This window comes from Lichenostomus cassidix, chromosome 5, assembly GCF_008360975.1.
Source record: "Lichenostomus cassidix isolate B80296 chromosome 5, HeHo_3.0, whole genome shotgun sequence".
Taxonomy (NCBI): domain Eukaryota; kingdom Metazoa; phylum Chordata; class Aves; order Passeriformes; family Meliphagidae; genus Lichenostomus; species Lichenostomus cassidix.
The window spans coordinates 22,622,807-22,650,527 of NC_139486.1; the positions used below are offsets into that span (position 1 = coordinate 22,622,807).

The 27,721-nt window shown below is 45.5% G+C and overlaps 1 protein-coding gene across 4 annotated transcripts in view; it reads right to left on the reverse strand.

Moving 5' to 3' along the window:
- Positions 1–21,989, reverse strand: part of FLVCR2 (FLVCR choline and putative heme transporter 2) — a 33,393-nt gene extending 11,404 nt beyond the window's left edge. For all 4 annotated transcript variants that reach the window (XM_085061721.1, XM_085061719.1, XM_085061718.1 and 1 more), the window contains exons 1-5: positions 21,300–21,989; positions 10,360–10,501; positions 9,012–9,152; positions 4,098–4,165; positions 3,233–3,336 (exon numbers count right to left, since the gene is read on the reverse strand). In XM_085061721.1, the coding sequence (XP_084917847.1) occupies positions 3,233–3,336; positions 4,098–4,165; positions 9,012–9,152; positions 10,360–10,501; positions 21,300–21,812 (968 nt within the window). In that variant the 5' untranslated portion in view covers positions 21,813–21,989. The remainder of the gene's footprint in view (positions 1–3,232; positions 3,337–4,097; positions 4,166–9,011; positions 9,153–10,359; positions 10,502–21,299) is intronic.
- Positions 21,990–27,721: the final 5,732 nt, after the last annotated feature.

Consider the following 27,721-nt stretch of genomic DNA (forward strand, 5'->3'; position numbering starts at 1 on the left):
TCAGTCAACTCCAGAAGAAGCCTCAGAGTAAGGAATTGGTATGGTCCAGCCCAGCCTTGTCTCATAAGGTCACTTGGATGAGGAAAGCAAAAGTGACAGGACAAGACTCAGAGGGGACTGCAGCTGCAAAAACACTACAGTCAAGCAACATCTGAAGCAACAAATGAACAAGCTGGGAGTAGGAGGTGGGGTGAGGCATGTTGTGTGCAGCTCCAGGATGCTCTGCTGTATGGATGGGGATGACAGTCTTTGCCATGAGGACAGCACATTCCAGGCTGCACATGACCCTGAATAAAGGCCTTGTTCCTGTGCTCCCACAAGGATCTCATTGCTGAAGACACAGGTGTCAGATGCTGGAGAAAGGGCTGAATTGGAGAAGACTGCTTTGGTTTTCACCACACCCTCATCCTTTGGCATTCAGTTTTATGCCACTTTCTTCCTGTATGATGGTCAGAATAAAGGACAGCCTTTGTAAATTATTTATGTAAGACATATGGCAGGACGGGGTGAAGACATATCCACTACACAAGGACTAACCTGGAAAAGGGCTACAATAAGAATGCCCAAACTGAAGGTCAGGCTAGGTTGAGAGAGCACTCACATTTCAGTGGAAGAGACCCAAGCATCCCATTCTCCATTATCCAAGTCTTTCCTCCCTCCCCCAGATTTTAATGCACTTTGGATCTGTACAGACCTAAAACACCTAAAACACAGAGACACTTGTGGTCCTCTGCCTAGTCAATGGAGAGAGATGGATATTTTTGACATCGTGCCTTACAGAGATGCAGCAATCAAAGCAGAGCTGACTGCAACCAGCTGGACCTAAGGCCATGTGAACACTGCACTTAAAAGAAAAGCATGGCCAAAGAGAAGTGATGTTTAATTCAGTCCCCAGACACCTCATTGTGAGCCGGACTCCCCTACAAATAGCAATACACCCAGCAGTCTCCAGGTGTCACAACGGCATCTGTCCTCTGAGCCAGGAACCTGAAGGATGAACATGGAGCCCCATTTAACTTGATGTCAAAACTTCAGAGGTCTTCTCCCGATTCTATGATTCAAAGAGGTGGGCTGTTCTCAACAAGCCATACCACCAGAGACAACCCCAGTTCCGGCACTGCTCGCTCATCACTTCATAACTCGTGTACTTATTTGTATGGACCAAATTTGCGCCTGCTATTCCAAAAACAAGAACAGTGCAGGGGCTGCTGCAGGGACTTGCCTGCCAAATAAAAGCAAGAGTGCAAGGCCATTTGGTGCCCGAGCATGACAGATGGGGAAAGCCTGACTTAGCACAGCCTCACCCTTTCAAGGAACTGCTGATGGTACAGTAAAGATCAAACACACATGTAGAGCTCTGCAATTCCTTCTGTTGTTAACCTTCCCCTGCTCCCCTCAGTCACAGCTGGATCCCATTCATTTGCTTCCCTCTCTCTCCAAGCTGACTAAAAAAAGGACTTGATATCTTTCCTTCCTGATTTTCATGTGCTTACCATTTTATTCTTGCCACTATCTCAGCAACAGAGGGAAGGGGGAGGGTACCCACCTAAAACATCTGGCATCTTGACAGTTTTTTTAAATAGACTTTTAAATGGGGCTAAATAAAGACTATGTAGCACTCAGGAAAAAAAAAAAAGTGCCAATTTCACAGAAATCCATTTTGTAGGCTGTAATGGAGAACAAATTCTTAGCAGGGTCTTTCCTCACCTAAGGCTAAAACTATCCCCCAACAGGTCCTGGGGTCTGTACGATAAACTCCATGGATGGCATGGAGTTTATCCTACAGACCCCCTATTTTTCTGCACTGTTAGCCAGCTCTAACAATTACCTATGCAATCCCTCCAAGGAAGGAGGGGACATGAAACAAATACAGGGTTTGTGGTTTTTTCTCTCTCCCATTGTACCAAATTTTAAGTCCCAATTCTGTATGGTGAGTCACAACACACTTCAAGCCTTCATGCTGCAACCTAACCTCACTTATGCAGTACCATGAAGATCATCCAGTCTAGCAGTGCCAGCTGAAGCTACCTTACCACCAGCTCTGGGCTAGAAAGAGACACAAGTCACACTGTATGGTCAGCTAGTACAGTTTTAACAGCTGTGTTTCTATTTCCCAGGACTCCCATAGGAAAACTACTCTGCCACACAACCATCTAGACACAGCAACTAACAACCTGCCAGTCTCTGTATTAGTCACCTGGCTCCTCTTTCCCAGCACCCAGGAGTCCTCTCTTACCATTCTTTCTAATTGGAGAAGCCAATTTTCTATTTCTGATCCCTGTACTTTACAGCTAGGGCCAGAGGCCACTTCAGAAGTTGCAAGCTCACAGCTTGCCAGATTAATCTAAACTGTCTATAATGAGAATGTGCTTTTCTGGCCCAAGATACAAGGTAGGATAATGGCAGTAGGACTCCCCCAGATGAAAAGCTGCTGCAAGGAAAAAAACCCTAAAATTGCTTTCAAGTCATTAGCACCACATCACCACTAGGGTTCCCTCTCACCCAACCTGCTCAGACAACAGGTTATAGCACAGTTCTCAAAGCCGGAAGAGAAACCAAAGAGCTGATTACATGGATCCCAGTACAAGACACAAGAGACTCTTTCCATCCCCTCATACATCCTACAGAGATGTTTCAGTGAGATCCAAGTTTCTGAGCACCAGGAGCTGCAGAACAAGCAAAGACTCTTAACTGTCCCTTTGCAGATGGCAAGGTATGCTGGCCAGATCTGCCCTCCCAATTCACTGGGCAACAAACACAGAATCATCCACCCATAACCCCAATAACCCTTATGCGTGCCCTAAATACAGCAACACGCCATCAACACAATGCCTCTGGGCACTGAATTCAATGTGCCTTTCATTAAGCTGGACAAAAATTCACAGAGGCTGGTTTGTAAGGGCTGAGAAATGGTCTGGTACAGTCTTGATTCTGCTTGTGCCAAGAACTCTCTCATCCCTGACAAAGCAGTTACTGGGCCATCTCATCTTCTCTCCAAGCCTCCCTAGTGACCACTCACACCAGACCTTGTATGGGCCCAGTGCAGGCTAACACACAGCTCCAAACTTCACTTTAAACTAATTGGATTCTGAAGAACGCTATTTTTTTCCCTAGAAATCCTACCAGTGATTTAGTCTCCAGACTGCCACCTTGCAACTGCACAGAGTTGCTCCTTGCATAGTATGGGGGAAAAGCACAGTCACCAGGGCTCAGAGGCAAACAAGGGACTTACTTGTAGGTTTTGGTTCTGTCCAACCAGATGCCGGAGATCAGAGCCCCAACCATTCCCGACAGTATAATGGTCAGTCCAATCCTGCCAGCATTCACCTCCTCCCCCTGTGGTGAGACACATACACACTCATACAAATGCAGGAGCTAAGTCATATTCAACAAAAAGCAAAGTGCAGAAAACCAAGAGGAAGAGACACCAAAGCTTGTCTTCATACATGTTTTCTGCTGTAACACACTAACCATTACTAGCCTTCGCAAGACCACTGTTGGGCTCACTATGAGCCAGTGCTTTCTGGTCCGTGGAAAAAAGTGGTCTGGCAATTGTCTCAGAGCCAGCCCTGAGAAAAAGGTGTGCACTGGCCAGTGTGAGCAGATACTCTCAGAGGAATTAGCATAAACTCTATAAAGCTTAGTGTCTGGTGTTAGGATTTGGGCCAGACTGACTGGGAAATATAGGGACTCGCTATAAGGCAGCACAGAAAGGAGCTCTGTGGCACACAGCACTGACAGTAAGCTGTATAATAGCTCAGGTACTGAGGCACCCCACCCTTTTGCCACCAGAGCATGAGCATGGGCAGCCTCCTGGAACAGATATCCCAGTAGAAATCCCAGTTAGGAACAAAGAGAGGAAATTGCTGGAAGATTTTCACAGAAGTAAATGCTTTCATTTAAGGTGCAAAGGAGCTGTCTTTTCTAGAGCTCACCAGCTTTTACACGGGGTAGCATAAGGGAAAAAAAGGAACAGCCAACTTGTGCTAGAGCCAGCCATCAGTGCTGTGGCATTGCCTTTCTCACAGACTCTCCTTTAGCAGCCAGTGCTGAACAACAGCAAGCATCAGAGGGCCATGAGGGTTGGATGCACTTACTGGGTAGTGATGGATCACCATACGGCTCAGCAGAGTGGACAAGGCATAGAAACAACCTACATTCAGACCTGAGAAGGGGATAAAAATGCACCACATTCAGAGCCTGCTACTCTCCTGCTGGGTTGTGAAAGGGTAGAAATGCAGAGAGAGAAATCTTTGGGACCATAGGTCCAAAACAAGGCTGCAGAATCTCAGGAAAGTGAGCCAGACTGGCTAGACATGGGTTACTGAAGGAAATGCAGACTCACATCCAGGCCCCAGCATGCAGGAGGAAGCACCCTGCAGCTTCAGGATGGTTCTTACCTAAGCAGCTAGAGTATGGGCTGTGCACATTTCTGATACTGAAAGGTCTTGCAACTCCTTCATGGGGTCTCAACTCTCTCTCACAGCCAAACCCATCTTTAGAACTGCAATTTTCTCCTCCACCTCTAGCCAAGTCAAAATACTAAAAAAGCACTTGCCTCAGCATTGCACCGTGAACAAGGACCTGGAATTCAATTAACAACAGTGTCAATGACCTGTGTGTTTTCCTTCCAGAGGAGAGCCTGACAGCATTCTCCCTGCTGACAGCCGGTAAATAACATTCTCTCCAAGCCAAGAAAAGCCAGAAGTAGATGCAGAGCTGACTGGTGAAGCACAGACAGCACTACCCTCAGGCACCTGGGGTGTGTATCTGCATGGGAAAAGTCTTGCATTTTAAAAGGTATCACTGAGGCCTGAAAAACACCCGTGAAAGTAATTGTATTTCAGAAAGAGAAGTTATATTAACTGTTAAAAGCCTCAGCCACCTGGTGAAGGTTTCTCAGTATCACCCAAGGTGAGAATGAAACTGTTGGGTTGATACTGGTCAAGCGCTATTCAGACACTACTCCATCTTATATGCAACTCTCATTGGTTAAACGCCTTCTCAAAAGGGCAGGAAACCCAACAGCCTTGCTTACAGCAGGCAAGAACATACACATGTGCACTGGACCAGCAGTACTGCAACAGCTACACTCTCACCTTGGGTGATACTGAGAAACCTCCCCCAAGTGGATGAGGTCTGTAACAGTCAGCACAGCTTTCTTCTCAGAAAGTCATTTACATTTGCAGTTGGTTTCTCTTCAAGGCTTCAGTGATCCTGATGGGTGGAGGGAAGGGGACAGATTTCACCACTGCTGCTCACACATCTCTAGACTCCACAAGGAGCCATGGGTTTAAGAAGTCTGGCATAGATGCCTGAAATTCTGACAAAACAGATACATGTCAAGTTCCCATTTCCTACTTCACCTCTTGAAGTCTCAGCTAAAAGCAGAAACTCACAGGATACAGAAGTACAGTCTAGTGGGCAGAGCTTAGACAGAGGGAACAAACCCCTGAGTTCTCCTAACCCTGAAGTCTCCTAGCTCCCCTGATCCTTAAATACTCAGCAATCCTGCACCCAGCCCAGTCTTCCACTGAACACAGGATACTGTTGCACTACACAGCACTATGAAGAGCCACAACATTGGTAGCTATAGGGTGCATCACACTTTTTTCACACACCATCTCTGACAACATTACAATTTACTGTGAGGGTGTCAAGGCTCTGGAACAGGCTGCCCCAAGGTGTACATGGAAGTGTTTAAGGCCAGGCTGGACTGGGCTCTGAGTGACCAGGTCTCGTGGAAGGTGTCCCTGTGCATGGCATGGGGGTTAGAACTAGATGATTTTAAGATCCATTCTAACCCAAACCATTCTATGATTAAGCAAAGCTCACTCCACAGCTGTATGGCACAGACAACAGACTAAGACTCTTAAGCAAGTGAGCCCAAATATTGCCTGTGACAATGCTTCCTCCTTCAAAATCATGTGTCAGAAAGTTACAGGAGAGGCTAGTAAGTTGAGTGACATGCTCTTTAGGCAGGAGAATCTACCCAATCCTTACCAAGAGTTACTCACGAAGGCTGGAAACTCCAGCAGGGCTAGCAGCCAGAGATGAGGGAGAACAACTGGAGACCTCACAGCAAGGAGGCACCCTCCAGCCTTGAAAGCTGTCTCTTTGCAACACTTGGCTATGGCAAAACAGTTAACAGACCCTAATTCAGCCTCATCCTATCTCCATCTCTGGAGCACCCACTCACTAGGTGACACCACAAGCTGCAGTGCCAGAACATGGCAGATCAGCACAGTCCTTCTGCTTCTTCACTCCAAAGCTGGGCATAAACATTAACCACTCATTTGCGCACCTCTTTTTCTCACCCAGCCAAGAGGACAGCAGCTTTGTGAAGACAGCCAGATGCTGCGCTTGTACCTGATGCTGCCAGTAACCAGCTTTACAGCAGCTCTGTGATGCATGCAAGAGACAGAAGTGCCCCTGCTCCCAAGCTGGGCAGAAAGTAAGAGTCGGCAGCAACACTTGGCACCAGAGTCAGGCAAAACATTCTAAGAATCAAGACAATGTGTCAAATTTGCATATGTGAGGGCTGAGAAAAGTTGTTGGCACTTTATATGTCACAGTTGCTCAGAGAAGCTTCTGTTTGAATGTCCATAAAACAGGTAATGGTTGTCTCCAAAGGGAAAGTGGCCATTTGCCCAGAACTAGCTGGGAGTAGGACATCTGAAGGTCCAGCACCACCTGATTCTTTACCTAGTTAGCATGGTTTTCTTGAATGTAGAAAAATGGTGTTGATACCTGTGTCTCTTATAGATGCCAGAACAGGAAAGTTTATTGCCTGCAGTTCCAAAAGGAGCCCTTACTAAGCCTCAGACTAGAACCCAGGTCTCCCACAGGTAGGCAGCCTATTATCTACATGCCAGACTCCTGGTCTCTCTCCTGTTCACCCCTGTAATCCTTCCCAACAATGGCTCCTTATGCAGATTTCACTGCCCTGCCTCGTCCTCACTACCCCATCACCATTCCAAATGCTGAGTCTTTAAGACCGTCTCATCACTCCCATTTTACCAGTCTTTCCCAGAATTTTCCACCCTTTTTCTGCCTACTGCCTCCCACCAGCAATGTGCTCACCAATGCAGAGCTCAACCCCATAGACTTGGAATTCCTTAATGTCCATTCCACATTATGCCACAGCTTTATGGAAGCAATGTCAGCAGCCTTAGGGAAAAGGTTCTCTGAGAGCTTTCCTGAAAAACAGTTCACTAGCACTGACATAGCAGTGCCACCACTGTTTCCAGCACTGCAAGTCTTGCCATAAGGAAGGAATTGTTGGCTGCTGATAATACCAAGACTTTAGAGGTCTGCAGACCTGTTCTGACCTGGCATTGTGGAAGGATCCCCATTCTTTCTACAGCCAGGAGAGATGAACAAGCAGTAGGTTTGCCCCTCTCTCCCCTGACATATGCTACACTAACACAAAAGCTGACAGGCTGCAGATATCTCTGTGTTAGCTAAGCAGGATGACTCAATTGCACTCATGTGGCTGCAGATGTCTTACATTTTGGCCAACGTAACTTTTGACTTGAGTAGGAAAAACTGTCCCCATTTTAAACCCAGACAAGTTAAAAAAAAAAGAAGTTTCACTGCATAGTTCCCTCTCTGAGTAACAGTCACCATCTCAAGTCAAGCTGGAGATTGGCATGAGGCTGACACAGAAAGGAAGAGAATAAATGCACAGACCAGCAGCAAGAAAAAATGAATTATGAGCCACTGAATGGATTTTCCACACTGTTTGTGACTGCCAGAAAAGAATTAACCCAGGAAGGTCAGATTCTAAACATGCTCTTTGTAGTGAGAGCCCTCCTCTCAACTCTAGGAATTGTTTACACCTATTAGAGCAAATGCTTTCTGCTTTCTTTATCCTGAAGGGTAGGTGTGAACTGAGTAGATGATACAATCCAACTTTAGACACAGTGTGCCTGACAGGTTTTTCTGTCTGCACTTTCTGAGAGAGCATTATGTACTATGGAGGGAAAAAAAAAAGCCAAACCCAGCAGCTGCAATGCAAACCAGCAGAGTTTAAGGGCAATCTGAGAAGGGCATCTCTAGAAGTCTACTGCACTGAGAAGGGAAGGGAGCAGAGATTCCAACAACTCCAAAGACCACTAGCATCCTCAGCAAGTACAAAACCACCATCTCACTCTCTCCAACCTGCCTACTCATCCACATGGTCTTTCAGATACAATTGCTGGCAGAACACACAGAACTTTCAGCAATATTTAGCTGTCCCACTGAGGAGCTTCCATGGCAAGCTGGTAGGAAGAGTGAGGATAAAACTACCCACAGACTAGCTGGCTACAGTATACCCTATTATGCAGACATGCACAGATCACAATGGCCTTTCCGCTAACAAGAATAACACTTTTCCATATGCCAATTCAGCATCAGGGAGTAGATTCAACACATCACACTGCCCTCAAAGAAATAGACCCGGACTGCTGAAGAGAAGCAAGCAGCAAATTCAGTGTGCAAGGATGGCATAAGATGTTCTACAGTTCTTCCTTCCAGTTGCTTCACAGGGACTGCCTAGGAAGCTGACGAAGTCTGTATATCTGCATACCCCACATGATCTCTACAGAAGTGCCTGGCAGTCATATCCTTGCCTTGGGAAATGACTTTCACACAGTGCTGTGACTTGCACTCAGATGCTTCCACAGATTTCTTAGGTAAGCACTTAGGTTCACTGCACCTACCTAAACAACTAGAAAAAAAGAACAGATAAGGAAATCCCCTGAAGAGCAAACAGTCAAAGACTGGGAGAACAGTTGTAAGGGTATATCATCCTCTGTGTGCTTGCCTTCCCTTCGTTCTTCCCCACTGAATTTGCTGGTAACCACTGCTGAAGAGTACTGGGCTATAAGGATTCCTGGTCTGTGGCAGCACAGGGGAGCTATCCTTATGCTTCCCTAAAACAACTCAAGCCAGTTACTGCTTTAGCAGAGCATAGAGAGGGAGGGAGAAGCAGTGATAATGGCACAAAAAGAAAGGCCAGACCTTACCGTAAGTGACCATAAGCAATAAAAAGTTGGCATTGCGAAGCAGACGGAGGATTGATTGCACGTAGGAATACTCTGCAGTCACTCTTGACTGGATCAAGGCCTGAGCTCGGCTTGGAGGGTTAGGGGGCTTCTCCTTGAAGACTGAAAACAGACACAAAGTACCTCTGTTTGTAGTGGTGCAGTTGAGAGGCCTGAGCACACACTGCCATTTGATGGATGGCAGAAGGGCTAGTAGAACCAAGTGAATGAAACACACCATTGTCCTTAAGCTTTGACCTTCACGCATGACCTTATGGAGGAACAGGAAAACACAGCTCTCTTCCAACAGTTATTCCTGCCACTAGGGAAACACCTTGCTTTCAATCAGCTTTTTGTTTAGGCAGTATCTGGCAGCAACAAAAGAGTTCTCAGGACAATTAATGCCTTTGCCTCTAGAAAGATAACCAGCCAGCTGGAAAAGTGTTATGTGGATTTACAAATGACAAAGCAGAATAGGACAAGTCAGTTGACACAGGTGGCCTGGTGCTCTGCAGTGCCCACTGCCCAGGGCACAATAACCTATGCCAAGATTTATTTCAGGCCAAGCCATCTGCTGTCCCTTACTAGCATTAAAGTAGCATCCAGAAAGCCTAGTCACAGGCAATACTGCTGTGCCAGGTGCTAGACAGGCATTTTTGTACCTTGCCTATTCCCTGCCCCACTTTCTTTGAAATCTACATCTGATTCAGCCATCAGCAACATGAACAAACTGGCAAGAGGAGCCTATCAAAAAAATTGCATGGAATTCAGCAAATAAACTCTGCCCTCCAGTGAGCATGCCAGTCTTTCATGCTAAAGATCTGGCTTCTACTTCAGGTGTTAATCAGGGGAATTGCACCTCTAGTGTCCTGCTACTATTGGTAATGCTTTATTCTCTCCACTCACAACTGGGAACAGCTTGTTCCTGTGATGCCACATAATCTGCCTCTTTCTCTCTACTCTGAAGGGGTTGTCAGGTCTCAGACATAACCCAAGGCCCAGCACCCTGTTTGCAGCAAAGATGACTATGAAACTTTCCAGATTTCTGTTGTTTTTTAAAGAACTTGCTCATGGCTGGCTTATGCAGGCAATGGACAAAATTAACAATTTGGCAGGCTCATTCACAATCACTTATACTCCCTTCTACATGTGCTGTTCATCAAGGGTTTGAAGCAGCAAGACATGGTATTGCATGACCCTGTCAGTTGCATGCTAGGACACATCCCCAGATGACTTGCCCAGCCCATTTCCTGGCACACAGGTTCCCCTCACATATCAGCTGATCTTCTCAGCCCCATCTGGTTTCATGTGCACACTTCCACCTCCTTACCTATGATAACCAGGATGAACAGGGCTGATGCCACACCTGCAGTCATGAAGAACATGATGCTGATGTGGTAGGCCAGCTTGTCCACGTCCTCCTCATTAGGAATCAAAACTGGAGGGACCAGAAAGCCTGCAGCAATGCCGAGCTGAGCAGGAGAGAGAAAGGATAAACAGAGGCGTGACATGAAACCACAAAATTGCCATTACACTACACCTCAGTACAGGCTCAACTGAGCCTAATCCAATTTCACAACCAAGATGAAAATCTTCTTTACCGCCCAAAAATTAATAGATAAAAGCCAGATACCCATTGCCATTAGGTCATAAGAGAGGTTTCCCCACTGCATTTACAACTGTCAGGATATTCAAGGCAAGGTTTTACAACAGAATTGAGCAGAATGAATCCATGGCTCCATCAAGGTGGAGGTCTTGCCTGCCCTGACCTCCCCACAAATGCATGTTGCTGTTCACACACATGTGCCACTCCTTACCTTGCCCCTGCTCCAGTGCTGGCCTGAGCACCTGGTAATCCGATTTTGCTCATTATAAATGGCAGAAAATGAAATGCAGTATTTCCTGGGTTAACGAGTTGAACCAATTTTCCAACCAGATAAGTGCAAGGGCCAAGACAGAAACCTGACCACTCCAAATAAGTGAGATATTAATCTGGCTCAGCCAACTTTGACACAGTTTCAAATGAGCAGCCTCCCAAGACAAGGCTCACCTTATGACCATCAGGAGAACCTAGAAGAACATCAAGGTTGAAAGCAAAGGAAGTGTTGATGGCACATATCCTAGATGTCAAGGTTGCTTTTGTGATGTGGCTTAGCAATTGTCCCTGGATAAACTGCTCTGAAGGGTACAGAAAGCAAGGACTAAGGAAGATGAGTACTGTGCAGCCCATAAACCCCATGGAAGCACATCAGCACACAGAGCAGAAGACCCAAGAGCCCTGTAACCCAGGCACTAGCTCAGACACATTTCCCTGGCTGCTTCTAGCAAAACCTCCTTGTGCTTTCTGCATGCTTTCTCTGACATGTCTCCATGTTTCTGGGATGCTGATAGACTCATTCTGGAAGACTCACTCACTGGCCAAGACAAAGATCTTAGAACAAATATATTTCATTTGCCATATCTAGTAATTAGGATAAAAGTTAGCTGTGTCCTCCAGTCCCAGAAAACTCTCCACAAAATCCCTACTCCTCCATTCAGCTGGTGGATTTTTGAGACAGGAAGAATGCTTAAGATTCAAACAGAGCTATCTGCTACCCCTCAGACACCCTATTTACCTTACAAACAGGTGACTTTCAACCGTGTCTGGCCAAACTTCTCCCATGCCAAACAGTGCCCTCCACTGGGACCTGGAATAATCTGGGTCAGGGTCAGCAACAGATACCTATGCTAAATTAATTCTTGGTGCTGGGAAATCACAGAGAGCTAGTGGGAAGAGCCACCAAGAGATTACAGATGTGCCCCATCAGTTCAAGGCACTGTCGGGAATAAGAACATTTGAGGTTTGGTTACATAGACTGAAGATAAATCCAAGTTGTGCCACCCCAGGTAGCAAGTCAAGAGGTGAAAGAGTTTAGAAGGAAACTTAAAAGACCATTAGGAAGGATAAATCTTCGTAACACCCACATGGCACAGATAGACTGACACAGGACTAAACTTGTCAGAGCTCAGTTTTGTTCAGACATGGCCTATCCCCAGCCTCTCATCACAGCGAGTCAGGCCAGCTCTCCTCCTCCGCACTGCCCACTGACGCCCAGTGAGCACAACTATCATCTGGTTTAGAGGCTTCAAGCTCTGATCTCCATCAAACTGCATGCCTCGCCCTTCCCTGCACAAACCTGCAGCTGCACAGAAGAGTAATGGCATCAAACACAGAAGCTCACAGAGATCAGTGGCAGAGCGCAGAAGCCTGCTTGTTCCTGCAGCACATTTATTCTACACTCCTTGAGGCCAAGTGCAGGCCTGTGACTCTGGTGTGCCTGGTTAGCACAGGACACAGCCACCCTGGGCTTCACTCCTGTCTCCAGAGCATTCCTAAAGATTTAACCTCTGAGGAAGAGACTCTCAACATTGCTCCTTTCCATTCAAGGAAAAAGTCCTATTGACTCTTACATATCAGGTCTCCCATGTGCCCTCCACCTTTCCCAAGTAAGGTTTACAAACACCTGTCTGGAACCTGACTCTTTGTCTTCCCACTGTTTCATTCTTGGAATTAGGCTGGATTCCTGTGCTAGGTACTTCTTGGCTTCCTTCTCTCTGCAATCACATGCTAGCCACATGAGCTGCTGAACAGCAGCAAATCAGCAACAGGAGAGAAGAGATCCACACTTGATTCTGACCTCTGACAAAAGTTTCTCCAGGACCACAGCTGAGATTCAATCTTTTCCAGTCTCCCTCCAGCCGCTCCTTCCTGAAAAAGGATCTATCTGATATAACTAGCAGAGAAGGTATTGAGAGTCTGTGTTGCAAATTGTTTAAAAGTCTTTCACTGGGACTTCTGTACTCATCACTTAGCCAGTGGGTCACAGACTTACCCAACCTTCTTGGACTACTTGTTGCCTTTTCAGAAGAATTTTCCTGAACAATTTTTCTAACCATAAATGGATATCTTCTCCTCTCTCTTCTCCTCCCCGAAAAAAGAAAAACTTTATCCATTAGGAATTCATTTTACCTTTGATAAGAACTAGGTAGCAAAATGGACAAAAAAATCATAGCAATAGGAGCTGCATTTTATGTTTTAGAGCAACTCCTACTATTAATTCTACGAAGATGAGGTCCCTTGACTTGACTAAAACTGAAGATTTCCTGAATGACACTCACAGACCCTGGATTATTCATACCATTTTTATCAAAGAAGACAAGCTCTCAACAACAACATGATGAGTATTACACTGTATTTACATTACCTTTCACAAGGAGATTTTTAGCCTGGTTCTCAGCAGGTCAGTACACACATTACCATCAGCCCACAGAAACGCTGTGATCAAGTAACGAGAAAATTCAGAACATGCCTTAGGAAGGGAAAAATAACATTTCTCCCTTCTCCACACTTTGCACATCACGGAAAATAACACAACGTAAAAATAAGGTTAGTTCTGCAAAAGTCTGTGCTACCCTCCTTACAGAGACCATCAGTCATAGTGGATCACAGTACAGCCCTTCTTAATAAATTTGCATCTCCAACATTCATACAGGCAGATAGGTCTCTGATACCTATATAGATGGGCTTGTTCTCAAAATTTGGCACATCACTCAATTCTCTCACCAAAAACACTCAACACTGTCCTGACCTCTGAGGATCTCCCCAGAAGATCAGGCTGCTGGCACTTTTTTTTAAAATAGGCTTTGGGGTAGTTTTTAAACACACTACCAGGAAAGTCAACAACTACAGCAGAGTGCACTGTTCAGATGACTTATTCTTTAGAGACTGGTACAGGATAGAAGGAATGTATTTCCTACCTGAATTTTGCTGGGACCAGTCACAACAACATCATATTCAATATTCAAGTGTGTACAAGAACAGGCAACAAAACCAAGAGCAAGTAGCTAAGAATATGGTATAAATGTTCCCAAAGTCTTGAAATAGAAAATGACATGTCTGAAGCCAGCTGCTAAGAGTCTGCTGAAGGAAGATAACCAGTGGTGTATGAGCATAAAAATTGTAAATGAATGATTGATGGAGGAGTGCAGGAACAGACCTCCACCTCAAAGAAAACTGCAAGTCAGCAACAGGACTACAGAAGCCCTATAAAATTCCGTAAGTAGGTATAAATGTTGACAGAGGAGACCACCAAATCCAGAAGGTCAATTAAAATGTTAAAAGACAGAGAGAGAGAGAGAAATGCTGCAAAAGCAAAAATATACAACAGTAAGAAATTTTGACAATGCCCTTGCAAGCTAAATAAGCGTCGTGACAGCGATGATGCAGAGACTGCATTTTTGGATTCCATAAATACTCTTTTCTGAGGAAAAGTTATAAGAGGCAGCACAATTTGTGATTTCGACCTCAAACAGAACAGTGTGACTATGATCAATATTACAGAATGGTTCTGCACTCAAATTCAGTTTCCTTGCAGCAGTGACAAAAAAAGGAAACACCCTCTAAAGCACGACAGCAATATATAACTCACAAGAGGAAACTGCCCAAGCGCAAAGAAGTGTGTTAAGTGGAAATTAGGAAGAAAAGCCTAAGAAATTAAATGCTTGCAAGTGGCACTAAGACTGTGCAAAGACACTGAATCAGAGGCTCAGTGTAAGCCTAGAGAATATAAGCAAAATATTTTAGAACACAGTAAAGGAACCACAGTTAAGTAAAAAAAAAACCAAAACCACAAAAAAAACCAACCAAAAAACCACACCACTAAAACATACCAAAAAAAAAAAGAAAGAAAGAAAAAAAACCAGAAAACACCCAGCTTAAAAACTGGACATTATTCCTTAAAGCAAAGAAAAATGACAGTAAGCTGGACCAAGCTAAAGTAAAACCATAATTAGGCCAAAAGAGGCATCAGAACAGCTTTACAAACTAAGTCAAAATTTTTCAAATACAACAAAATCAGGAAACCTGACAGCAGGGCCCAAAGATGATCAGTGTGGAACGAGAACATTCGAGAAAGAGGGAGGTCTTCCACCATCATTCATGACATGGTATTTATTACAGGTTTCCACATCAAGAGAACCTCTTCACATAGCAAAAATCTGAAGCATCATGAGTGAAAGATACTACTCAATTTATTTCAACTAATTTCTTCTATGAGGCGTCAAAACCAGTTGGTACTGATCCAGGAGTTCAAAAGAACAAGTCAACAGAATATCCACACTACTTGAACACAAACAGACCAAATGGTCTGTTACCAAATACTCAAATCAGGAACGGAGGAAGAGAAAAGTGATGTGAATTTTTAAGAGGCCTAGCATGAGGTGGAGTCCCAGGAAATCCTGAGACCAGCACCCTGCTGGCTTGGTCACGTGGGCAGAAACTGTAGCAATCAAAAGATCTATGCACTGATAAACACCAATAAAACAGGATTTTCAGACTCCATGATTTCAACAGTCCTAGCAAGTTCCCAAGCCAAGACTTTGGAGAGTTAGGAGAAGAGACTCCAGATTCCCTCTGGATTCACTCAGGGAACCCCTTTGCGGAGATGCCTGCTGGAGAGCAGTGGGCAACACAGCCTCCTCCTCTACTCGTTAGTGTATCAAGGCTCTGTCCTATGGTTCTCCCTCCTTTTCTAGCTACAGGTGCCCTCCAAATTGTAACTGACATTTCACAGGAGCAGCTGAACTTTCCAACCCTATAATTCATAGATGACAACCTGGATAGAGCAGGCAGCCACTCCCTTCTCACACCCTGTGCCTCCCAATTGCACATCGGCTTCCCAATCCTTTGTTATCAGCACAGGTCCCAGCTGCCTTTCCATACAAAAGGCTACAGGAGAATTGAAAATGCCCAACTGAAGTGCCGTTCAAGCAGAAACTGCTAGCTCCTACACAGTAAACTTTTATACACACTGCTGTCCAGAATATGCTTCTTCCATACCACTGAGCAAAATCAGAAGAGCCTACTGAAATCCAGATAGTGAGGATGTCAACGTACATAGCTGCATAGCTTACATAACTTCCTTGCAGTGTTTTAAGAAGCAGAAAGTTCAGAAGTTGTGAAAGGAAAAACTGTAATCCAGCCTTGTGATAAGACAGGACTTAAGCTCTATTTTATCACCCATGTGGAAGATATTTCGTTTTTCCAAACTGCACTTGCACAACCAAAGCTCTTCTGAAAACAAAACAAACTCCCTCATCATACTTCTGCTTATGTGGCATCATCTCAAAATGCTTAATATGATGCAATGCTGTACAGTGAAGACTATTTCCCTGGGCAAGTCATTCAGGGCCTGTCAGCCTTAAATGAACCTTCCTCCAGTATGCTGGGAAAGCAATGCAACACAGCAAAATAACAGCAGTAGACAACAGAGAGGACAAAGCAGAAGAGAATTTCAGCTCTGATAGTGACCTCAGCTGCTACTGGAATCCTCAGTGGGGATATCATACTTTGGTCAAGGACCTACTACAGTCACCTAATACAGACAATCCCGGGGATCCTGCAGGGCAAGTGCTGAGGGTAGGCCCTCCCATCAGAAACACTGCAGACATTCATTTAAACTCCCATGCAGAACTTAACCTAAAAGCCAAATTCTTCTGTAAGAGAGAAATGAGAACTGCCTTTGGTATATGTCTGGGAAGGGAGCATCAGATGAAATGGGTAGAAAAAGTTCATTTCAGGCTCTCAAGTCCATTTATAGAAACTTAGGCATTCCTGCGAAAGCCACACTGCTATTTGGTCAGCACGCCCTGCCACGCTGAGCCACATCCAGGATCTTGGAGAGTTGGCCACATAGCACTCCTTGAGATCCAAGTGCTCTGATCCACCCAGTCTTTTTTTTTTTTTTTTTTTTTTAGGGAGAGAGAGGAGACAGAGCTGGAGAATGTCAACCATTAACTATTGCCACTACAACCTACTATGTCAACCATTAGCTACTGCCACTAAAATCTTCTCTATTCTGACAGCTGAAACTCTGGGAGATACAGGGCCAAGTTACAGAGGGCTGTGAGACAGATGACCACCTGACAATATTTCTAACATGGAATCATTTGAGGGGATGGAAATTCTCCAGCAGAGACAGAACAGCCAAAGAGATCCAGAAGTCCACTCAAACGCTGGAAGACAGGAATTCCATAGGGCATGCTACATTTCCAGGATGCTTTTTAGACTTTCAGGTGCTGCCTACCCTGAAGGGCAAAAGGTTCAGAACAGAGCTATCAGTGAGGCATCAAACAATGGCACATGCTTAGCACAAACAACACTGTAGGCTCACCAGCACAAGAGCAATGGCCATTCACATGCTGCAGACCCGATTATATGGCAAAACCCACCCCACCCACTACCCCAGGCAGACTCGTTCCCCCAATTCAAGACCGGAGGAAAGGACCCACCAGGAGTGAAAGTGAGAACATTTCCCTGAATTTCATTCACAGCTTATCATCCGGTTTGTCCACTTCAAAAGCCATCACCTAATCACTTCGAGACTGGCACTCCCACCAGGCTGCAGATATCACCTAAACCCTCTGCCTTAGGCTGTTTCTGTCATGGAACCCTAAATCTCTGAAGTCACATGGCAGCTGCAACAGAACAGAGACAGATCCCACCTGAAGATCAGTAAGGTGCTGGACGATTTTTCCCCTGAGTCAGAGCTTAATATGAGGCTGATGTTTTCTTTCTTCCCAATTCACATCACTTTTTATCAACCCCTGATTTTAAAAAAAAACCAAAAAAAGAAAAGAAGAAAAAGGACGCTAAATTACTGCAAAAAGATCATTTCACACGCCCACATCCTTACTCCCAAGCCCATCAGCTGCTTGTTTCTTTGTCAAAACAAGAAGAAACAGGAACAAGGTCTCTCTCAATCAAAAAAAGCCCCAATACTGATGGCAAAGCAATACAAATCAATCCCACAAATGTTCTTCCTCTGTGTGCAACACAGTTATACGCTTCTCTGCATGCTGCCCATGCCCCTTGCCCATCAAGTGGCAAGAGGGAGATAAACTAGTAAGAGTGAGATATGCCTAAAACCCAGGCACAGCAGTCCAGCATGCACCATGGCAGCCGAAGGAGAGAGCTGGTACCTGGCCATCAGACTCCAGCTTATAAATTTCAAAAAGCCATGAAAATCTAACTCACTACCTAAACATCCCCACCACGTTAGTTCTGTCATGCCAAAGGACCATGTGCCTCCTCTGCCCCAAATTACAGAAGAGCAAGTGTGTTAAATAAAGGGACAAGACCTGCTGCTCCAGCAAGCACATACTCCTGCAAATGCCAGTATCTCAGCAGAGCATTTCTTCCCACTGCAGTCCTGTCACCAGGGAAAATGATAGACAGTCTCCCACCAACTAAATGTCAGAAGTCTGTTCGCTGCTACCTGTCAGGTCTGAACCACAGCCCCAAACAAGGACCCAGCTGAGGAATCAATACATCAAAATGGAAGCAGAACGGCCTTACACAGACTGCTCTCTCCTCTCCGCCTCGTGTGTGTGGGACTTCACGCAGATATCCAGCACAGAGGTGCTCCACAAGGAACACTGCTGATGTAGTGTTCTACATCACTACTACTGACAGCTGTCTTTCATAAGCATGTCAGACAAATTCTTCCCAATATTAAAATACATCTGAAGGACATTAGTGAACTCTCTGTAACACTTCCATTTCTTTACCCCAGATCTTCAGCCTTAGGAAGAGTCCCCATACAGATTTTTCCTAGTCTTTCAAACAATGAGAAGCCAGGAATATTTTAATAACGCTAATATATTAACATCAAAGCATCTGACATGCAAACTTCATTCTATACCTCCCCACACAAGAACTTGCAAGGACAAGGAAAAAGACTGGAAAAAACACCTATATATCTTTCTGTGAAAATGTGGAAAAATAAAACGTCATGAAAACCAGCAGTGGGTAAACAAGAGAATGTGATCACCTCCACAGGTGCTGACACTCTTCTAGAAGCTCTCCAGCATCGATTCAAGAGTGCCCAATCTAACCTTTCTTTACACTTCAGATACCCCAGCCAACACATGGCCAGAAACAAGTGAGGTGATTGTGATACCTTACTATGGATTGCTTGGTTTTTTAAAGGATATTTAATACCTGGTCTGATTGATTAAATTATTTACTGTTCAGGGCTAACTTTGAACCTGAAAGATACCATCAGCCAGCAAGCAGCAGCGCTCTGGGCAGACAAGGGCTCGGCAGACTGAGATGAGCCAGCAGTCAGCACTCTCCTCAGGACAGCGTTGCTGAAGTGCAGCCTGGGGCCAAGAGGGCAGGAGCAGAAAGACGGCAGGTATAGCAAATAAAGAAGCAGTGACACGTCCCTGCTTCTTCATGCAGTTGCTTGCAGCTCTTGATGGAGAGGGACAACAGTGCTTGGTATTCAATAATAACAATAATTACACAAAGTGACACGGCAAGGAAAGGAAAACCAAATAGTTGTAGAGAAATGAGCATAAGGAATAATTTACAATACTGCAATTACAAAACCACTGTATTATACCCTATGCTAACACTCCCTAATGCACAGTCTTTAACTGCAGTCAGGAAAAATTGATGCCTCTATTTCTTCCCCCTGCCCAACATCACCACTAAACAAAATAACTACTTTTCATCCACTGTGATTATGTTTGACTATGGGAATGAATAGGTCTTCTCTATGGAGTATGCTCTGTCTTTAGTCACTGCCATTTCTGACTTCTCCAAATCTCTAAAAGGAAAGTCTGGGCTTACAAAGCAAAGACTATGTACTGAACTGAGGTCTCATTGTCATGCCAGCTCAACAGTCAGAGCAATGTGGAACACCAAAAGGGTAGCCAAAGTTTGCTTTTCACAACCGCCATACTTAGCCACTCCTTTTAGGATGCTGGTGACTCCACACAGGCATATAGCATAGGCGGACAGCCTCATTGTTTGGATTTCTAGTGCTGAGTAACTCCACCTGAATAATTTTTAAAAAGTCTGACAGTGAAACACTCAGTTACTTATTTGCTCCTGCGAAGTTAGATGCCTTCCACTCTAAAGATTCATTTAAAAACACATAAAAGCCAACCCACTAGAACGGGTGATAAGAGCAAAAAGGAAAGCTTAGATGCACTCAGAGAAATGTAAGTATGTTTTCTCTTTCCAAAAGGTGTAAAGCACTCTCCTTAATCCCTACTGCTGTTCTGCAAACTTCAGTTCCTTAAATACCATCTCCAAGCATTCACCTCTTTTTGCCTCAGCAGTATCTCAAAAATACAGAAACACAGGAAGAAGCAGCCTGCATTAGAAGCTACCTGAATTGAAAACCCTACAAATCTGAATGGCAGCCACCCACAGGCTGAATGGCCCAGGTTGGTGCACAGAGTCACGTGTAGGGGAGTACACTGGATGTCAAAACAAGGTGCACAGGTCCAGCCTGGCAGCTAGTGCCAGGTTCTACTTTCCTCTTCTTTGTGTCAGGGCTGCTGAGCCAGACTCACTTCACTTATGTATCAGTATTGGCCTATCAGCTTTCTCAGCTGGTATGAGCGGGTGTTCCGGTGCAAGGGTCAATAAGCTATTTGCCTGATCCTTTCAAAGCTGTGTAAAAGTTTATCTCCTCTGAGCACTAGCTGGCTACAAGAAAAGACAGTCACGGCTTGAGCGGGTCATTGGCCTCCAGCACCCGCACTGATACAAGAGTGCTCAGGGAGCTGACCTCACACTCGCCTGATGGAACTTTTTTTCAAAGCTACTGCTTGTGGAAACTCTGTACCTGCTTTTAAGAGGTATCAAAGTGCCAAAGTCCTTTTCCTCCAGGGCCCGATGACAAGTACTGTTGTCACTAGACAGCTAATCTCCTTTGTCCCATCTAGTTGTCAGCAGGAAGAGGATATTGCAATGTCAAGTCCATATGAGGTCTGAAGGACACTGCCTAAAGCAGTTTCTCAGCACTGCGCTTTCTCCCTCCAGGCCATTCATGGCTCTACTGAATCACAGCCCTGGATTGAGGATTCACACACACAGGCGGTGGAGGGCACTGGAGAAGAGCCTGAGCCAAAGACCTCTCCAAGCCAGAATCATATCTAATCCCCAAGCTGCACCGAATTTTGTGTATGTAGGTCCTACTTGCCTCTGCCACCACCATCAGCACTCAGGTTAACCCCAGTGGCATCCTCCCAAATACCAGCTGCCTCTTCCGAAGGGAATTTCATGTAAGTTCATGTTATCCCTGCTGCTGCCCTCCAGACCCTGTGAATCTCTTACCCCTCCCTGGTTTGCTCCCTCAGCATTCCCAATCTCCGGCCAGGCAGGTGACAGCTCGCCCCACATGCCTGGCCAGCCGGGGTGCAGCTGCCCATTACCTGGTTCCCAAAGACCGCAATGGAGCAGGCGGTGGAGACCTCGTGGGAGCCAAACCAGACCGAGGCAATGCGTGAGGGCATGCCCAGGATGAAGACCTGGGACAGGGCACAGATGACCTGCCCCAGGACGGTGACGGGGAAGAGATGCGGCTTCAGGCTGCCCAGCTTCACCCAGGCACCCACGGCATTGAGGGCCGAGCCAGCCACGGCGATGAGGCGCAGGCCCCTCTTGTCCAGCAGCCAAGCGACAGGGAAGAGCAGGGGGATGTAGATGAGCATGTAGCTCATGGAAAGCCAGTCGATGGCGAAGGCGCTCACGTCGTAGAAGCGCACGAATATGTTGTTGATGCTGCCGTACTGGATCCACTGGAAGGCATTGCACAGGGAGTAGCTGCTGAAGAGCAGCAGCACGGCCCAGCGAAGCCGGGACAGCCGGACCTCGGCGGCGGCATCAGCGGCCCCTCTCGCCGCAGTCGACAGACTCGGTGCCCCGGCGGGCTCCTGCAACACCATGCCGGCACCGCGGGCCACGCTCGGCTCAGCTCCGCTCGGCTCGGTTCGGCTCCGCTCGGCTCGGCTCGGCTCCGCTCGGCTCGGTTCTGCTCCGCTCGGCTCGGCCTCCCGCCAGCACCACCTGCCCAGGCCGCCCCGCCCGGCCGCCCCCGCCGGGCTCACTGGCGGCCGCCGCGCAGGGCGGTGCCCCCGGCCCGGCCCGGCCCTGCCCGCCCTCCGCCCCGCCCCGCGGTGGGTATGGCCGGCCTCGGCGGGGTGGCAGGTCGGGGCTGGGCCCTGCGGATGCGCTGCCCGCCGCGCCGTAGGGGGGCCGGGACCCTTCCCCACAGCCGGTGCCCCAGCCCCTGTCCGGCCCCACCGAGCGCCCCCCCCCACGGTGTTGGAGGGCCGGGGACAGGAGAGACTTCGGGCACTAGTGGTGAACGGGACGTGGGCTGAGCAGAACTGTGACCTGGCCGAGCTGTAAGCGAGTGGGCAATGCTCGACACCGCCAGAGATGCCACGGTGTGGTTCTGGAGTAGGAACCAGTTTGGGTTTCGTTTGGGTTTGCCTCTGATGGCTTTTTTCACGACATGGCACACTAGAGAGTGAAAATATCCAGTGAAGTCAAAATTAAAACATCTCAGCGTCACTAAAGCAAAAGAGCCAAAAGTGGTGTTTGTTTCCATCCTCATAGGGAACTCGCAGTTAATGAGTCAGCGCTTGTTTTCCCATTACTTTAGCAACACGCCACTGGCAGATGCCTGTCTGGAGATCATTTATGATCTAGTGTTCATTTAATTAGCATCATGTTACCTGAATTGCATAAACATTCCTCAGCACAAGGATGCAGGGTTGCTGATGGTGTTCGGCTTCCTTCCAGCATTTAACACACAGGTCAAAATTCATTTGGAAAAATGGGAGCAGTGTCTTTAGGATGTTCTATTCCTAAAACAAAGGAATACAGAATATGAAAAAGTGAAGTTTCTCTGGCTTGTATTTACTCGGTAGCTACATCCTAATGTAGCCTTTTCATAGACCTGGTGGAACACTGTCCCAGGTTACTGCTGCTGTCCTCTGAGTTATCTACCTACTGTCAGGAGCAAAGACAGATAAATAGCTTTGATGTCTTTATGTCCTTATTTACCATGCAAGAAAACAAACAAACAAAACCCCAAAAGAGAAGAGCTTTGGACAAATTATTCCAAGGAGAACAAATGTCAATTCCAGTGGTTCTTGCAGTGTATCCTCACAGAACTTGCTTCTCATCACCTGCTTGGGTTTTCTACTCCCAACAAAGCAGTCAGAAGCACATCTGGATACCAGCAAAGCCAGTGCAGTCTTCCCTATGTACTGTGCTGAAAGCTCCACAGGGCAGAGTGGCAAACCCTCCTACTCTCTCCCTCCTCAGCCCACAGCTTTGCCGCTCACCTCCAGTCTCACCTGGGATGCTTCTCGCAATGGTACAACATAGTCATAATGTAGCCCTTTTACATAATAAATAAGAAAGGCAAATTCGGAAGCAAAAGAGCAAAAAGAGGTTTTCAGTCCCATTTATTATTAAATTAGGCAACCAAAGTTAACTCCAGGCTCTGCACTGAGACAACAGAAAGAGCAAAGGAATTTATTTTAACAAAGTTGTAGTCTAAATGTTATCAGGAATGCAATGAATGATAGTGGTGCAGAGAGGGCAGAGGTGAAATGGAGGAGGAAAAAGATTGTCGTGGTTCTGCAAATTATTCTGCGAACTCTAAGGATACAACAATGAGATAATACAGAAAATTAACTTTTAGGTTCATAAGATTTGAAGAGATCTTTACAAAATTCTCCAGTCTTATACAGAAATCAGAGTTACACAGAGGTAATCACTATCACTAATTAAAGAGCAGTTGAAAAGCAAACTTAAGAAAAGAAATGCACAGCAATTTTTAGGATGGCAATCTGTTCAGAGGACCATAATTTCTTAATAATCCCTTTAGCAGTGCAAGGAACAAAATTTGCAGATGGTCAAGACATTAGTGAATTACTCAAGCCTAACTTAAATATGTCACCTACATGCTGTATTTAGGTCAAAATTACTTTAGGACTGTAGCTTTAGCTTTCTGCAACTGAAAATATTGCCACAGTCCATGGCATCTTTAATTTGTAAACTCAGATAAATGCAGAATAATGGAATTAGGTACTGTATGGCAATCTGCTGTCATAAGGTCTCTGGGCAGCAAAGAGGAAAATATCAGTGACTGAATGTGATTTGAAGAAAAAGAACAAGCAGGAAAAGTATAAAGAAAACAAATTAGGAGTAGAGGAGGTACTGTCACATATCAGGAAGACACTGAGAACAGCTGAATTTCTTAATACATGACTGAAAAAAGAACACACACACAGACAAATATTTAGATATATGGGAGAGGACTGAGAAACACATGTTGGGTCCTTTGCTTCTTGCCAGCCCTACACCAAACTGGGGTCAGAAACAGCCTGTCATCTTGAGTTTTGTTTTAGTCCCACCTTCAGCTCCTAAGTTCCTCTCAAAAATCCTCAGGTTTACTCATCATCAACATAAGATCTGTAGAAAATCAGAGCCTGCCACGCAAGGAGCCATTTGCTCCAATGTCTTAGTCCCATCAGAAAAGTCAACTGTTAAGTCAAGAGTGACTAAAATACAGACTCTGCTGAAAATAACAGCTGAAATCAGATGCATGAAGGTAATTCCCAGCCTCTGATGACTGCACCCTGTCAAGTGAACGTGAGCCAGGCAGGGAAGCAACACCGGCTCCTCAAAGCTGAGTCACACAAGTATTTTTCGTACCTAAAGGCCCACACTTCCTTCAACTCCTGCCCTTGGATTTCAGAGCTGTTTTGTTACTGACTCTGTGAACTGTTCAATCACCCCTTTATATAATTTGCCAATTTCTAATTATAAAATACTAAAATAAAACCCCTGTGCTTTGCATTTCCTCCTCTATTGCTGCATCTGTTTCTACTCACATGCCTCTTTCCCTTCTTGAAGCAACAGAGCAGCTGCTTTTGGATTTCCCTCATCACAGCACATTCATATAAAAATTTCTTAGCCATGAAAAATTATTTATATTTCAGGACAACCCCTTGAAGTGGATTTTAAAGCTAGAGGGAAATCTCCTTTACATGGAGATTAACATAAGTGCTAAAAAGCTTATCTTATAGGATCCTAGAGCCAAAAGTATCCATGAAGATTGGAATGCATTAAATCAGAGGAAGAAGCAGGACCCAAATTAAGTGTAACAATACAGGCCATCAGATAGAGCCTGACCTCTAACCTCTGTAACATCCAACACGGACTGTCTTGCAATATATGCTGCCTTTATGACTGATGAGTATATACAATTCTTTTATGTTCAGTAAGCACTAAAGAACACACCTTGTAACAAGCTTGCCCTTCTTAAAAGTCCACCCAGTAAATATAAATGCTAGGGATGGTGACAGCAATGATAATCCAGATGGCAACAGGGCTCAATAACAAGCAAGGTGATACAAATGGGTGGTGAAAATTGGTTTGGAAGGTGTGCAAAAGGTATAGTAGAAAATTATTGTGGAAAGTATAATTCCTTGGTGTCTTTTCTCTCCCACACTGGTTCAGAGATCCAAGGAGTAGGTGAACAAAAGAAGAAAATTGCTAAGGAAAAGCAAGTACTCAGGGATCTACTGGATCTTACATCCATACAGTTCTTTAGGTTCCCTCTAAATGGGAAGTATCTAACCTCAAACAATCATAGGATGTCCCTTGCTTTCAAACTCTCAGCCTTGTTACTTGTGCCTCTGAATTTCATCACTGCACTTACTTAACTAGCTTAGCTCTTAGGTGACTGTATCACATTTTGACTGATAGCATTTAGGTCTAGAAGAACTCTCAGCAGATACCCCACACAACTTTTCAAGGCAGCCACTGCAGGAAAGATTACAAGATCTTTGTTAATGGAGGGAGAAGGTTTTATATTGGGTTCAACATCCAAATTGCTTCAGTGGCGTTTTCCAGAAGTCATGTAGTTGTATCATAAGACCAAATGACAAGACTCAAATAGCTGGCAGAGGCACTCATTTCTGGGTGACACCTGGATGCAGTGCACAGCTGGAGACACGCTGTGCAGTGTGGGCTGGCAGGGCTTCTGCGCTGGAAAAAGCCAGTGGTGTTCCCCTATGGAGCAGGGAACCCTGCAAGCCCTCTGCTGGCACCTATAGCTTCCTGCATCCCAAGAGCCACAAGGTAATGGATTCGTTTGTTACTGTACTTTTGATGCACAATTATTTTGACACCCTAAACCCTCAAGAATCTTTCCTGTTACACTGCCAGTGTAAAGATCTGGGTACATGAACACTGATGGACAACTCCATTCGTAACAGTGTAGCAGGCAACCTCCGCAGCACTCAGAATTTTGCAAATATTACCTTCCTCTACACAAAACACAATGGTTTAGTTGCACAGCCTAAAATCTCATCTAGAGAAGATTGAAGACTTCAGAGCCATCAAAGTTGTGCAGCAGCTAACTTTGAGCACCAAACCTATACTGTTCAAAGTTTTAGGCCTTTCAAAAGTACAACTCAGGGAAGGGAAATAATGTTTTGCTCCCCTTCAGCATGTTTCATGTGTAGCTCTCACTCTCTGGGAGCTTCATTAAGGGTGCATAATTTGTGTCTATTTTACAGGGCCACAAAGAGTTATGGTGATTATGTGGCCCTGCCAGGGGCAGCATTTTTCCCAGTCTGACACCTTCCCACCTGGGCTGCAAGGGCTTGCCCAACAGCAGCTTGAACTACCACCTATTTGCAAATCCAATCTCCCTGTTCAAACCATGTTAAACCATGGCTTTAACAGAGCAGTGGCTTTAATTCAACCCTGTCCAGTTCAGATGTGATATTTGTGTGGATGAATCATGCTAAGTCTGAACTGCAGAGAGTAGATGGGAGAGCATGGCTGAACTGCTAATATTCACAGCTGCCTCCTTGCTGCAAGAAAAATGTAAAAGGAGTGCGCAGAATGGAAAAGCGCTTGCACGCCAGGTACCTCAAAGCTGCGAGTTTCTGGTTAGTGCACACCTCTCCAGATACAGGGTGCTTACACTACCTCTGCATGGCCTTCTGCAAACAGACATGAACTTGGTCTGCCCCATTCTCTGATTTGGCCAGATGAGAACCGACTCTAATCCAAAACCTTGTATCTGTGGTTAGCCTGCTGTGCTGCTTGAGTATGTAAACCCAGCTCTTAACCCTTGCTTGTGAAAAGCTGTGGAGATAAAGACAGCTGTGAGGAAAGCTGTGCATAAACCCTGTCATTGGAGAAAACGCACCTCATTCCTCTGCTGTGCACCAGGCACACACAGACACGAAGAACTCTTTGTTCATCTCAGGATAAAAGGAGTGAAAAAAGATCCAGTCAGTCTCAAAACTGAGCCATAGTCTAGATTTACATGCCCAGCCCAGATCAGGGTCACAGATTAACCCCAAATACCAATGCTCGACGTATATAAGCCCTTCTTACTCAGCATCTTCCAGCCTCCATCTCAGTGAGTCATACCAGTTCATGGCAATGACACAAGAAAGAAGATTTTAATTTTCTATTGTTTGCAGCTGACATTAATTAATAATAAAAGAGTGCTGGAAATATGCATAGCCTCGCTGCTGAACTCAGGCATGACCCTCTTCTTTCTCCCACTCACACTGCAGAAAAAAAGACAAACCTGGGAAAAGTTCTGAGGACCATGGCACCAAACCACCACTGCTGTGAGGGGAAAAAAGTTGATTGTGTCTTAGGAAAAAGCACAGAACTGGGAGTTGGGAGGAAGGTGTGTTGTCTCTGTGTGGATGTCTCTGAAGCAGCAGAACTCTCAGGGTCTGATATCTGCAGCCTCAGCTGCAAGAAAAATTATAGTCCATGTTCTAACCCTAACACATTGATT